This window comes from Apus apus, chromosome 4, assembly GCF_020740795.1.
Source record: "Apus apus isolate bApuApu2 chromosome 4, bApuApu2.pri.cur, whole genome shotgun sequence".
NCBI lineage: Eukaryota > Metazoa > Chordata > Aves > Apodiformes > Apodidae > Apus > Apus apus.
In genome coordinates, this window is record NC_067285.1 from 106759146 (window position 1) to 106774627 (window position 15482).

The window sequence follows — 15482 nt, forward strand, 5'->3', positions numbered from 1 at the left end:
TACCTCATAAGAATTTGTGACATGAACCCTTCTCCCCACCTTTTTCCAAGAATTTTTTTTCCATTCCAGTTCTAGCAGCAGAAGCTTGAGAGTGCTCAGCTGGTGCTCTAAAGCTATTTTAGCTATTGGAAAACAATTACAGACTTACTTCCACTTTGAGGGACAGATGTAACTACAGGGGACTTTTAAGTTCCTCTATGACAGACACATTTTTACTGCATCATAACAAAGTTCAGCAGCACAGACATTTATTCATTTGCCAACACTTCACAAAGCTAGTTACATTTTGTCTTTTTGGCTTTATCTGTTCTATTTGATATAAATAATGAACACCTTTATCTAGGTAAGCACTAACTCTGAATGTAGGAAAGCACAGAATGTGTCTCATTACAGATATATATTTTTTTAAAAAATCACATTTTTAATTTGGTTTTTAATTTTTCCAGTACTAAATTAATGTGCAACATGTTTTATCATTCATCTTACATAGTACCAACTCAATATACAGAGGTGGACTGGAGCTTCAGGTTTTCAGTGGATTTAATGTTACATCTGGAGCAAAAATCTGTTTTAATTAAAGTGGCAAAAAGAAAGAAAGAACACTTAAGAAACTGGAAATCTAGAATGCAGAAACAAGTATTTGGAGCCTTATGGTGAATGGGAGTATATCAGGTTACCTTGCACAGATTTTTAAATCCAGAGAATATTACCATCACTAATTAATTACACATTATTTTTCAAACACAAACAACAAACACCTTTGATGTGCTGCAACAGCACATTATTTTTTTTGCAACTCAAATACAGGGGTACATCCAATCAAAAACCCTAAAGATCCATGTACTCAACAACTCCTTTCCTCCAAGCTTTTAAAGCTCTGCCTGGTAAACACACATGATGCTATGTCATCTGATTGTTAGGAATCATTACTCATCCAGTGATTCAGCTTTTCTGATTAATTCAGGCTTGGTTCATGTGCTTCCAGCTAGAGCCATGTTCCCATGTCTCAAGGTTTTTGGCTCTCTAAGGATTCTCTAAGACTGTCAGGAAACCCCTCCCACTCAGCTTGCCTCAAGTCAAGCACTCTCAATAGACCTAAAAGATTTCAAGCAGATGTGAAAACTCAAATGCTTCTTCTAGCAGTTAAACATGACATGAAAAGTTATACTTGAAAGCCAAAAGTTAAGAAATACATATGCCGAGAATAGACCCAGAAAAAACATTAATCCTAACACACACAAACCAGCTTCATCATTTAAAAGAAATAGGTGGGATGAAAATATTTCTCAATGAGTTAACTTCTCAGAAATTTATATTACTCAGGATTCTGAATCTCATTTTTAATTTATGAGTCCGTGTATTTTTCAGAAAGTGCAATTAAGCTGCAAAGATTTACCACCACAGTCTGAGAGGGAGCTAGCTGGAATAATGAGAAAGCTCTAGAAGGGCTTCTTACTGCAGCATCATCTAAAAGGGGTGGCAGCACACGTGTGAATACCACATTTCAAAGTACGTACAAGAACTTCACTACTAAATGCCCAGAATACTTTTACTATACTGGATCTTGATAAAAAAAAACAAACAAAACTTAAAATGACAGGCTCTGATAAAACCCACAAGGTTTATGTATACAATGCTTGCTGGATTTATGCTTTCTTTTACTGATAAAATGTGCATAATTTTAAAGAGTAACAAAATACAGTACAGAATACTACATACATAATTTTTTTTAAAGCTCTCACAAGGTTATTTTCAAACCTACAGAAAATATCACCGTTAACTCACTCACTTCCATCTTACTTTCCCACATCATTCTGATTTAATTTCATTTTCTCATTCTGAGAATTACTCTGATCTATTGAATAGGTACCCCAAAGTAAACAGTGAGGTGACATTTCTAGCATATACTTCTGAGACTGCTACCACCTGAATCACCTTCTCCCAAAATTTAAACTAGTTGTTCTAAACAGAGGGAGGAAAACAGCTTGTGGTAATATTTCTTTTCTACTTTGTAAGGGAATTCCAGGATATTTTTTCCCCTTTTGAACACTAGACTGCAGAGAAGTTACATAAATGAGCAGTCCAAGCTTGGGTGAGCAGGTGATGACTCCCACACAGACTAGTCCTACCACTGAATATACAAGCCACTCAACAAGACACTACACTAGTTGGTATGGCAGACATAGAAACTCCTGAATTCCAATATCCTAACAAAAGAGCTGCTCTGGAAGGCACTTGGTCACATTTTTAAGTTTTTTTCATCCAGGGGGTGTGGTGTGGAATGGAGTAACTCCCTTACTGCAACTGAGTTTTTCTATGAGAAATTACACCTTGAGGAGTACCAAGCATCCTTAGAAACTCATTTGGTTCAGCAACTGCGATGGGTTGAGAAGGACCAAAAAGGAAAGAAAATTTACCATGCCTTTCCTCTGCACTGAACATGTCAGATTTGTTTGCTGATTCTCTCAGCACTTCCAATAAGCAATGAGTGACAGGCAGATTGAAAAAAATTTCTGACACTGCAGTCAGCATTCTACCAGCCCAAAGAGTAGCTTGGACATACAAAACACTAGTATTTAATTAACTTTGCCCACATCCAATCAAAAGAATCCAACCAGTTTCCATTTAGTTCCAGTCTGACTAATGAATATGACAAGACAAGAACACAGCATGAGTGACAGGTAATTTCAGAGTTTAAAACAATCTTAAAATGATGAAAGAAAAAGGCATTTAAAGGCAGCATCTTTACTGAACTGAGAGCTTTAGGTTTGCTTGTAGACTCTGTTATGAAAAGAGCATGAGGAGAGATTAGTACACAAGGGACAAAATTATTGCAAATTACCTGAAGCATCAAAAAGCTAGTATTTCACTGTACAAGCCAGGAAAACTATAGAAATAATTAAAAAACAATTATCTAGCTGTAAACCATCAAAAAGGGATAAGATAAAGAAGAATGTTGAGAATTGGAGAAGAACACACCACCAGAATTTAGCATCGGACAAGAAAAAAAAAGAGGATGAAGACAAGATAAGACAAGACAGCAAATGCTCTCCCCTGTGTAACATAATGGAGAAGCATATATTGAAAAACTTGCAGCTATCTGGTATCTCCCTTTCTGTTTTCATTTTCAATTCAGTTCCATCCTGTATCCAAGAACTTCCCTTGGACTGCACTACAATAGAAGGCCAAACAGACTGCTTGCACTTCAGAATAAAATAAAAAATCTACTAGCATTACAAGGAAACTAAACCAAAATAATCAAGGCCCCTAAACAGAATATATGCAATTAAAATGTACTTTGAATCAAAGTTTCACATAAAGCTTAAGACAGTCAAACAAGTTTCTTTACTATGGAATGAGTGATACTGCTTGCTGCCCAAGATCACATATTTTTCTGGTACTATTATCTACTTGTGCTGTGTTTCATCCAGTAATACTCCTATTTCCTATCATGGACTTGTATAATAAAAATATAAGTAAAAATGTTTTGTCTTCTCTTGCTTCTGTACCAGGAAGAATAGTGAACTAAGGAAGTGGTGGTAGAACAAACTCCATTCCTTTCAGAGGTTCAGGAGAGGCAGAAGGCTTGTCTGGAGAAAAAGGGAGCAATGGAACAGAAAATATTATTTTTGAAGTGTTGTACTGCCATTTGAATTCACCAATGATTTAGGACACTATAAACAAGCAAACAGACAATGTATTAGGACAATTATACCAAACATTTTTTTCTTGAAAAACCACAATCACAGTTATGTTCTTAGGAAAGCCCTTGCTTCCTGAAAGATTCAGGAATTTTAATTTGACAAAAGACAAGCCACTATGCAGTCTTCAGGCAAACGAAAGGAGAGATGCAGCTACTCTCCCTGTGAGTCATTCAGGACAGAGAAACAGCTTCTTCTCTGTGACTGAAGACATAAACCTCAAAGTAAAATCCCCGCAAATAAAAAAATTACAACTACAGTTGAATACAATCTATGCAAAATTCTCAATACACACTATTGCTTCAAATGAAAAGGGTGGCAACCTGAGTCTGTTAAGAAATGGCCAGTGCTCATGCTAAAGGATTCTGTCTGTAAAAAGATAGTATTTCCCAGACATAACTTCCTCAGTCTTTTGTTCTTTTTTTTTCACTAAGGTTATAATTCACACATCATAGTAAACCTGTTCATCCCAGAAGGACAAGTCCTTGGAGGCCTGCTGTTTATCCAAATCACTCCCACGTTCTGGCATACGAGGGGATATATTTAGATAGCAAACCACAAGTAACTGAACGTATTAAGGATAAAAATACGTTTTTCCACTTTGTATTGTTATATTCTGCTTATTATCTAATGGAAGAATTTTGCTTAATTACATATTTAGCAAATAATTGTCTACAAAGAGAATGTTTTAGGCAGAAGACTAAAGAGTAAACCAGACCCTTACAAGAAGGTTAAGAGAAAACATTGGATTATTATTACAAAATGGAGAAGGAAGAGAAAACATAAAGAAAGAAGCCATGAGTTGGCAAAGTTTTGTGTTCCATCTTCTGTAAAACAGAAAGGGCCATTTCAGCAGAGCATCCAAAGACTGTAGCCCTCAAAAGGTCATTGCATCAACTTCCACACAATTCAATCTGCAACATGCTTATAAAACATGCATTATATTGTGCAGTGAGGTAAAGACTGAGGGGGGAAAGGTCACAAAAGGCCCAGATCAAAATGAACAAACTATACTTGGGGATGGTTTGTTAGGTTTATACCAAGCCACAGATTTAGCTAAAATATTTCAAATTCAATTTCCAAGAGCAATTACATTAAATTTATTCAAGTTATCTTTTCTTCTATTACTAACAACTTAATTTTTTCTTCAATTACTAAAAAGGGGCTAAAATCTGGCAGTGTGAAGAATTAAACTCACAGAAGACACTAAGTATGAATCTTCATGCCACATCTCGAATTTCTTTTTCTTCTGTGTGCTTAGATGGCAAAGCTATAAAACAAGAGGACAAAAAAGGCTGAAGAAAAATCCCTGCTCTTCTTGCAGATTCCCTGAAAACTTCTGTGTTGGCTGAGGCTCTTTGAAACCAAAGTAAGTTTTGTGACAATAGGTTGGTTTCCTCCATTTCATTCCACAAACTCATCTCAAGCATTTTCTGGACAGCATGTTGAATATCACCACACAGGAGCATTCCCTCCAAGAGGAAAAGTAAGCAGAAGGAAACCATGTAAGTTTAGACAGGGATTCATAATGTAATTATGGACTTTAAAACAAGATAAAAGCTCAAATTTGTATTTCAAACCAACGTCTAAACTCCCGGTTACATTTCAATTCTTTTTCTGGCTTTGGTTCCCCATTAGTAAGTCTCCAGCAGATGAGAATATTTTTTAAGATGCTTTTACATTTTAAAACAAATCTGTCTATCCAAATTACCAATCTTCCTTTAAACAAACACTATATGAGCAAGTATTTTAGAAATAAACTTAACATGGCATTTTCACAGAATCACCATAGTTGGAAAGGACCTCTGAGATCACAGAGTCCAACAATCAACACAAAACAAAAAAACCTACAACAACACAACCCCAACCCCAAAAAAACACACACCCACACATACCCCACCAGAAATCCCCCACAAAAAATCCCCCACAGCCTTGGCCACTGGAGCATGCCCTGAAGTGCCACATCTACACGTTTCTTGAATAACGTGATGGTGACTCCACCACCTCCATGGGCATGCTGTTCGACACGTAAAGCCAGCTGCTCACCAGCACCACCAAGTCCCTTTCTGCAGGGCAGCTCTCCAGCCACTCTTCCCCAAGCCTGTAGTGCTGCCTGGGGTTTTTCTGACTGAAACACAGAACCTGGCACTTGATGTAATTGAACCTCATACAATTGACCTTGGCCAATCGATCCAGTCTGTCCAAGTTCCTCTGCAGTGCCTTCCTACCCTCAAGCAGATCAACACTCCCATCCAATTTGGTGTTATCTGCAAACTTACTGAGGGTGCACTCAACACCCTCATCCAGATCATCGATAAAGATGTTGAACAAGACCTGCCCCAAACCTGAGCCCTGAGGGACACCACTGGTCACCAGCCACCAACTAGATTTGACCCCATTTACCACAACTGCCCAGCCGTGCAGACAGTTTTTTACCCAGTGAAAGTACTGTCTATGCCACAATTTGCCAGCTTTTCCAGAATGCTGTGGGAGATGGTGTCAAAGGCCTTACCAAAAGTCTAGGTGGACAACATTAACAGCCTTCACCCTATCCAACAGGCAGGCCATTTGGTCCTAGAAAGAGATCGAGTTTGTCATGCAAGACCTCCCTTTCATAAACCCATGCTGGTTGGCCCATATCCCCTGGCTGCCCCACACTTGCTGTGTGAGTTCACTCAATTGAGCCTCTCCATGATCTTTACCAGTACCAACGTCAGGCTGACAGATGTGTAATTCCCTGAATCCTCCTTCTAGCCCTTCTTGTGGATGGGTGTCACATTAGTGAGTAGGATAGAACTCTTTTTTTCACAGTAAAGAGTTGAAGAGAAACAATCATTCACAAATGGATCCACTTCTAGAACACATCCCAACCCTCAACCTTTCTTAAAAACGCAGAGAGCACTTCCTTTCATCTGCTTTACTGAATTTATGCATTTACATTTAGATGACCTCTTAAACTGTAAGTTATTGGCTTATTATTGAAAGGTTCCACATTTCAGAAATAGGTACTTAAATCAGACGAGGCTTGATCACAATACATGAAAACTTTTTTTACACTGAGTATTAGAAAAAGATTTCTGCCAACATCCAACTTTAACCTTCATCCACCCTAAAAAGCTTAACCTTTTGATGCAGTATCTGGGTATGTAAGACTGAATTGAAATGCTACAGAAGTCTGGAAAAGCATGATTGTAGAGCCATGAGGAACTCTGGCACATAAAAGTTATTTCTGAATAATTTCCATATGAATTTCACACAGGATAACAGAATGCAAACCAAATCATCTCAGCGTTATCTACAGATTTTCAGAATGCCATATCCATATGTATTTTGTTATCTGCATGTACAATGGTTTCACATACTTTCCAGATCCGAAACTGTTTCAGAGCCTTACCCTTAGCACTCTTCTATGGCCCTACAGAGTTCTTAACTGATATCCATCCTCCTCTTGGTAGGTCACAAATATCCCAGGATGGATGTTTTGAATCCTAATACTCTTGGTAGAAAACAGAGAAACCCGAGCCCACATAATAGTGAACCAGCAGGCAACTAGACTTGCAGAACATTGCTTTCTAGTGAAGGCAGATACATTTTTGCAATAAGAACACTTCTAAAAGAAGCAGTCTGAACTAGAACAAAACTTTGCCTAGGTGCAAGTTGGGGGGAAAAAACCTCCAATCCTAAATTGAATGACACTACTTTGATTTGGAAATGCTGAAGCATATCCTTGAAACATTCCTTATTTTCAGCAATGAAGGACCTACAGAAAACCTGGGGAAACTCCAGCCAGAAATGCCCCAACCTTATATTAAAATAAAGCAGTCGTTGCAGTAAAGCATCATGAAGCACATGATTAAAGTGCTATCAATCCTACAAGAACCAAGATCCCAGATTATTTTACTTCATCACAAGCATCCTCAACATAACACTTGACTTGACATTTGTTTACCAAAACAAACAAAAACAATACAACCCAAGCTTTTCTAACATGAGTTGCTGCTCTGAGGCCACTGACTCACTTCCCTTCTTCATGCAAGTGCAGCAGGGCTTGTTTAACAACTGTCTGTGAAAGATGCAGTCTTCCTTCTTGCATGGGGCTTCCAAAATAAAGCATTTTTATAACCCCTCTCTGTCAGAAGGGAATTAATTCCTTACTATTGACAACTGATAGTTTCAGTCACTGCCTATTTTACGATGCCCAAGAGAACAACTCCTGTAGGTACTTCAAGTATTCACAAAGAGGAGAAATATAAATGCTAGCCTGGTAGGATCTATTAATAGGAGGATAATGAAACATGGCAATAAACAAACATAAAAAGTGTCAGTGAACAAAGATCTCTTTTGGAGATCTTAAAGTTCATGTGTCCTGCATTAAATCCCCTCCAGAACAAGGAAACCTGTGAAGTAGGCCAATCAAGACAGATCAAAATATTTTGCCTTCACTACTTTGCCTAAGGGTTACTACAAAGCATTTTTCTTTCTTGACAAAAAGGGGCCTTAAGGGCCAGAAATTACATCTGGTACAGATCATTACAGTTTCCCAAAAATCTGCCTGTAAAACCATCCTTGTAACATAACCCTGAACTGTAGATCTAACTCCCAGCCAAATATGAAAGTTAGACATGCATTATTTTGTTTACACACATCACTGAGCAGAGCAACAGAAAGTCTTCACCAGATCTTGGGACAGAAAAGCAGTGAAAACACACCCATCAGTAATGGTCAAGACAATATTAAGAGGAGATGCTGAGATCACGGAATCACAGAATTGTCAGAGTTCGAAGGGACCTCTAGAGATCATCCAGTCCCCTGCTAAAGCAGGATCCCCTAGAGCACATAACTCAGGACTGTATCCAGGCAGGTCTTGAATATCTCCAGAGAAGGGGACTCCACAACCTCCCTGGGCAGATGATAGTATTCATTTGAATCACACTACCAGTACAACAACTGAGAATAAGTCTAGTGAACTTCAAAATCAATTAAACAAAAAAAGCGTAACTAATCTCTCAGCAGCCTTATGGCACACTATCTGCTGTTTGAGACATAAAATAATGCCAGTTCCTCAGAAGGTGGCCCGCTCACCACTTTATTTGATCTGTCACTTCCACCATAATGCCCAAAAAACCAAAATAAAATAGAACAAGTCCTGGAACACATAAACCAAAGATGAGTATGAAACGGTCCAACAGCTGCTGATGTTCTCTGAATTTTAGTTAGATTACATCTGGGCAGCTCTTTTCCACAGAAAACTGGCTCTGTGCTCCAAAAGAGTAAAGAGTCAATAAATGCTAAGTATTATTTACAATAAAAAATAATTAAATTGAGAACAATTTAAAAAAAAAACCATTAACATGCCACTGTATGTATCCACAATACATCTGTATCTTGAATGTCCTCTACTGCTCTTCACAGAATCACAGAATCTTAAGGGTTGAAAGGGACCTGGAAAGCTCATCTAGTCCAACCCCCCCGCCAGAGCAGGATCACCCAGAGCACATCACACAGGAACGTGTCCAGGTGGGGTTTGAATGTCTCCAGAGGAGACTCCACAACCTCTCTGGGCAGCCTGTTCTAGTGTTCTGTCACTCTCACAGTAAAGTTTTTTTCTGGTATTACATGGAACCTCCTATGCTACAGTGTGCACCCACTCTTGTCTCTCTCTCAAAAAAAAAAAAGAGACAGCAGAACCCAAAGGGCATCACAGTTCAGAAAAACGATGATAATTAGAAGTAACATTCTGGAATGGCTCCTGTATGGGGACAATACACCAGGACTCTTCAGGCTGAAATTAAAAATTGAGCAGGTTTCTGGAAAATCTATAAAACCATCAGTAATTGAGAATTTTGTTCAAGATCCCTACTTCTAGTATTATAAGAGAATCAACTGAAACAAGTAGGTGGCAAATTGAAAAGAGCTGCTATATTGCTTTATTACTTTATGTCACGGATGTAAAATCCACACTGGCTCAAAAAAAACCTGAGGTCATCTTCCATGAATTTATCCACCTACAGCTACTAAATACAAAGTCACTAGCTCTAGAAACCTCTGAGTCACAAACTGCTGGAGGCTGAATGTATTCAAACTGAGCATCACTCCAGGATTTACCATGTCTATACTCTCCATTATGCATCCTCCACTGAACCTCACCCCCCCTCAGCCAAAGTGCTGAATTAAATCGCTTCCTTGATCCAACCTGGTAGAGCTAGTCTTAGATAGCATTTTTATCACCACTTCAAGATATTATTTCATATATATATATTTACACATTACAAATTGAGACGACAGTTTTATGCAGAAAGTGTACTTAATTCAGCCACTTTTACATACAAGAACAGGAAGTCTGGTATGGAGAACCCTGAACAAATATTTAAATTTTCTATAATTAATTTTGTAGCCACTCTGAGAATACTTAGAGTTTCTTACCTCCCCCTAAAGCACTACACTCTCTTGATGCTGTATGTTTTTTGGTGCTTTTTAACCTACAAGTAGTTCTTTCAGATATTTTTCCAATGAGGCGTCAAGAGCAAACAATTTAAAGTTTCAAAGTAACAATCAGTTCTGCACATTGTGAACTGCTTGGCACAAGAAAGTTTTCAAGGCACAGCTAAACATAATCCTTTACTAACTGCAAATGTGAAACAGTAGCTCAGGAATCCTTCCAAAAAGGGTAAGAAGCTATTTCTCATTCCTGAAGGGATCACCCAGAAGAGGTTTTTAGGGTTCCTCCAACTTCTTTGGGATTCTGATTATATCAGCCAAACAGCCTGTGCTATCACTCACCTGAAGACAGGATCTGATACCTCAAGAACAGCCTATTAAAAAAGTAATTTAGTTCATTTCACCCTACAGCTACAGATCCTGACTCATGTGGTAGTTTGGCTGCACATTTTAAGACAAGTTCTGTAAATTGTACTTGATCAAGAATTCCTAATAACTGATGATGAAAAAGGAAGTCTGTCTTCTGAAAAAGACATTTATTTGACTTCATTTTTTCCTTTTAGCTTTTTTTTTTTTTAATTAAGTCACTCCAGGATCTGGCTGCAACAGCTATAACAGGATAATCAAACATTTGATGAGCACAGCTTTCCAATCTTACAGAAGGAACTTGTTGGTTTCTGCTCGTTTCTACTGATGAGATGCAAGCATTGGAGCAATATCACCACCTTGAGTGGTCCCCATCTTTCTGCATTTAGGTAACACTGAAGCATATAAAGCAGCAGATAATCCTCAGACTGCTTCTGTTCCACCCTCACCGTGTTCCTAAATCTTTGCCTTTCACTGGGAAAGGCACTATAACATCATGCAGGTCTCAGATATAGCAGAGTTGGCCAGAACAGTTCTTCTCTTTGGTGATGAAATGGCAACATAAACACATGACAGGGGGGTAGCAGAATACCTCCATTCATTTGCCACTGCCCCTCATGTAGCTGCTGCAAAGTCATTATAGACTGTACCAAGCAGAAAATTAAACTGCCAAGTTTCTGGTATAATGCTAAAAGCAGACTACAAGAAAACTGGATAGGAAGCTATGTGGAAGGTACAATTTTTGGATCATGCACATCTTGCACTGCTGGAATCCCTAAACTAGCAAGTATAGCAGCATGTAGACTTCCAGGTTTGTTCTGGACACCGTGCTGTTGCTTTTCTGAACTACTGCACTTGTGCATGAAAGTCATGCCAGGAAACCATGCCAAAAGGGCAACGTGCCACTTGTAGGCCCAAACAGGCTTATGCAGAACAAGCTGAAATGTGCCATTATCACCTACTGAGCTGTTTTAGGGTTAGAGAGCACAGGCATACTTTGGGACTGCAAGCATGAGAGCTGCAGATGTAATACATACTCTATTTCTACAGAAATTCTGGACTGCTCTAGGGATTGGACTCTGGTTACTTTATATTAGTATATTAAAGTAAACTTCTGCCATTCTCCTCCAAACAGGAGGATTGTTTCACTTGTAACAAAAGTGCTGAGTAAGAAAAATCTAGGGAATTTCTCATTGCTAACTGGTAGCATTGCAGGAACTGACAAATGCCATGACTCAAAAAACAGCCACCACAAAATCTAGCACTGAAGCATGCTGCCACTCTCACAAGCAGCACTACCAAGCAGGTAACTATCAGAATCCATGGGTTTGGCATCAATTCAAACACCTAACATGTGACACCTACCACAGGTAACACAGAACATTTGGAGGTGGTGTCAGACCACTATCAGTGCAGTGCCTGGGCATAAAAGTTGTTACACCAGGCCTTATCAGATGAGGCCTGGGTTTTAAAATAAACTCCTCAGATGGAGAGATACCAGGGGTGGGGGGAGAAAGTATGAAAGGCAGGAGGGGAATAAACAGAGAGTCATGGCTTGTCCTGCTTCCTTTCCTTTACTTTGGGAAAGTGAAAGCAGTACAGCTGTTTCTCAGAGCCCTGAAAACATTTAACTCACGTCAGAGCTGAGCACATCATGTTTATTGCCAAGTGAAAACTGACTTGCAGATAAAGTTTTACAGCCTTCCTCTATAATGACAAAAAATGCCCATACAACAAGAAAACCCAACAACAGAGCACTGGAACATTTGTTAAACGATATGCCTCTCACCTCAGCAAGACAGTAATCTGCTATATCCATCAGAGATATAATTACCTTACACAAAAGGCAGTATTTGAACCATGGCAATTTTTGCTTAATCAAAAGAGTACAAGCTTGGAAAACAAGAAATTGAGAGAGAAACCAACCCAGAAATAAAACCAGACAAACAGGTTCTACATTAACTTGTAACCTGCAATAAACCGATACCCAAGTGCAAAATTAATCTGCTTTTACTTCCACTTTGCAGCCACAATCAGCTACATAAAACCACAGTACAATGCACTAACATTAAGGCTTTGGATGTTGGTGATGAAATAACAGCTACAGCAGGGGTCTGAAACCAAACAACACTGATATTAAGTTATTACAGTTAGGATCACAGAGAATACATATATGTAACTTGTTTATATGTGGAAAAACATCTGAAAAATCTCCTTCAGCATGTTCCCTAATACTATGTGTTTTTTTCCTGTATTTTAAACCTGCACAGTTGCAAACCCTCCCTGTGAAAGAAAAGCCCTAAACTTTTAACAATCGAGGAGTTGTTTCATAAAATATCTTGTGACCTTCAAACGCTTTTACATTACCCTCAGTTTCAAGTGCTCTGAAAAGAGGGTTCTAATATTGCACAGTCTGGTATCAGGCAGGTGATTGTCCTGATTTGGTAGTTTGGTAGCTCACTGGTTTGGCACAGGAACAAATGACACTATCACTCCCCAGCCATCAAGTCTCAAGCATGCTGGGAAACAGTGTTGACATGGTTTTCTCCTCATCATTTTTGGCCAAGAGACAACTCAAAAAAGCCAGAACAACCTTTATTTTAATCTTAAATGAACTGCTCACCAGGACAAATTAAAGGCCACCCTTAATCAACAAACAATGTGAAAGGCCTCAGCATAAACTGTGTAGATGGGTGTATTAAATACTCCATCCTCTTTCTTAAAAGAAAGAAAAAAAAGTCACACAAATATGCTAGAGTTGCTGATGCAAATAAATATACCACTTTTCAGTTTAGTTTGTCCTCATTAACAATGAATAGGGCAAAGAATTACTCCAACTACTGACTGTGGCCATACTTTTTGCTTTTGAGTAGTGATTTGGAGAAGTCTGAATCAATTAATGTTAAAACATTCTCTTAAACAAAACTTCAAAAAACCCTAACTCTTTAATAAAATTCCTGAAAACATCAGCATCGATCTTTCTAAGACAAATAATATACTCACCATCATAAATAAATTACATCTATTTCTGACACTTAAAAGAATATTTACACCTTTCTGTAAACTCATTTATTTAGTAGTTTTAATGAAAGGAAGGGTAAATAAAACCAGTACTCTAGCAGCTGTGTGTGTGCTGCTTCTCTGCACGTGTGACCTTGGGAGAAAGTCAGAATCAACATTAACTAGTAAACCTGCAGCTGGCAGAAAACATACATTTCACTTTTATAGTTTGCAAAAACAGTATCTGTTCACTAGCCAAATAATTTGTTAATGTTTATCATTGATATACAACATTATTCTGAATTTCTCACTGAGAAACTTAATACACACAGAAGTATCCTTGCTATGTAGCTTTTTTTCTCCTAGATAAAATTACTGCAAACCACATTAATTTAAATGAAGTCTAGCAACAAAAACTAAAAACAGCAGGAAAAAAGGCTTCCAGCAGCATTCTTATTTACAACTTGGCAAAGAAAATTAAACATTCAATTTCTAGCTATGTTAAAAAGAAGCAAAAAACAGATGAGCTTGACCATGAAACAATGACATTCAATTCAAGTATCTAGACCTTTATAAGGAATACATTTCACTAGGTTATTGCAAGCAAAGTCAGCTCTTTTCAGATGACAAATAATGCCAGGGACTACATTCCAACTGCCAAAATCTGAAGGTGAAAAGCTTACCTCACCAGTCCACTGAAGGCTGAATATATTTTTCTTTAATTCAGAAGTGGGAATATAGAAATAGGGTGTTTTTTTTCCTGAATCTGGTTATTAGGAAGCCAGAATACCTCATTCTGCAACAGTTAAAGGTCATCTCTAAATTTAGAGGCCTCCCCACTCTCCCTTGTCCAGGTGCACATCTGGGCTAGGTCTTGGCTACACATCTGGACAAAGCTTCTGTTTCACACTTTCTGTAGTACAACGTGCCTCAATTTGCCCTGGAGACTTTTACTGATTTGGAACCAGAATTTATGGGATACTCCTAGCATAGACAAGAAACACAGACCAGAACTAGAGTTTATCTGTCCTTTGTTGAGACCAAGTACCATAGTAAGTGATCTGTTTGTGGGAAGCACCTATTGAAATACCTGTAATGAAGATTAGCACATGAACAAATGAAATCTCAGTAAAATTAACAAATCTAGCTAAGCAAAGAATTTAGAAAAGTACTACCTTCTTTTCAGTGGGGCTTGAAGTCTTTGATACTAATGCTGCTTCAACAAGACCCTGCTCAAGTAAGGAGTCATATTTTATGCTTCTTTTTCTGCTTCTCCTCTCCTTGTTTGCCGGTTTTTGTTCATTTTCCTCTGACTGAGACACATCTGCACCATTGTCTCCACAAATGGAAGATTCAAAAAGAGGTTTTCCATTCATGTAGGTTTTAGTGATTTTCAGCTTAATTTCTGGAGAGCCATTCTTGATAGGAGTAGTGTTGGGTGGTGTTCCAACTCCCTTGATTTCCTGGGTTTCAAAGCGCAGCTTGGCATCTTGGGCCCCAGACTCACCATTAAACACACGAGATGTTAGATCTTTCAATTTATCAGCTGGAATAAATGGAAGAGCCTCATGGCCATTATATTTTTGCATGACACCTTCTTGTAGAGTGGCAGAAAGTTGTGCTTTGCCCAAGTAGACAGAACACTCACGATTCACTTCACAATTCTGAGTTTTCCCATTGGTATTTCCAAGGATCTCTGGTACCTGCTTCATTTTGATGTAGTTAATTTTTCGAGTTAACAGTTGAGAACTTCTTTTGATGCTAAAGTCCATTCAGCCCAGATGTTTCCAGTCTTACACTGCTACATTAAGACAAAAAGACAGAGAATATTTTCAATAATAAAGAAATGCCAAAAGCTATCAAGTATTCAGACAGCTATGTCCCCACTAATACAACACTCAATGTACTTCTTTCAGGTTTTACTAAAAAAAAGTGTTCCTTAAAATCTACATAACCAAAATACTTCAGCATCTGTTA

General features: G+C 38.3%; 1 protein-coding gene across 5 annotated transcripts in view; it reads right to left on the reverse strand.

The window, feature by feature from the left end:
• The window catches only part of NSD2 (nuclear receptor binding SET domain protein 2), a 98938-nt gene that overhangs the window by 43198 nt on the left and 40258 nt on the right, over positions 1-15482 (reverse strand). For all 5 annotated transcript variants that reach the window (XM_051619946.1, XM_051619942.1, XM_051619943.1 and 2 more), the window contains exon 2: positions 14681-15306. In XM_051619946.1, the coding sequence (XP_051475906.1) occupies positions 14681-15277 (597 nt within the window). In that variant the 5' untranslated portion in view covers positions 15278-15306. The remainder of the gene's footprint in view (positions 1-14680; positions 15307-15482) is intronic.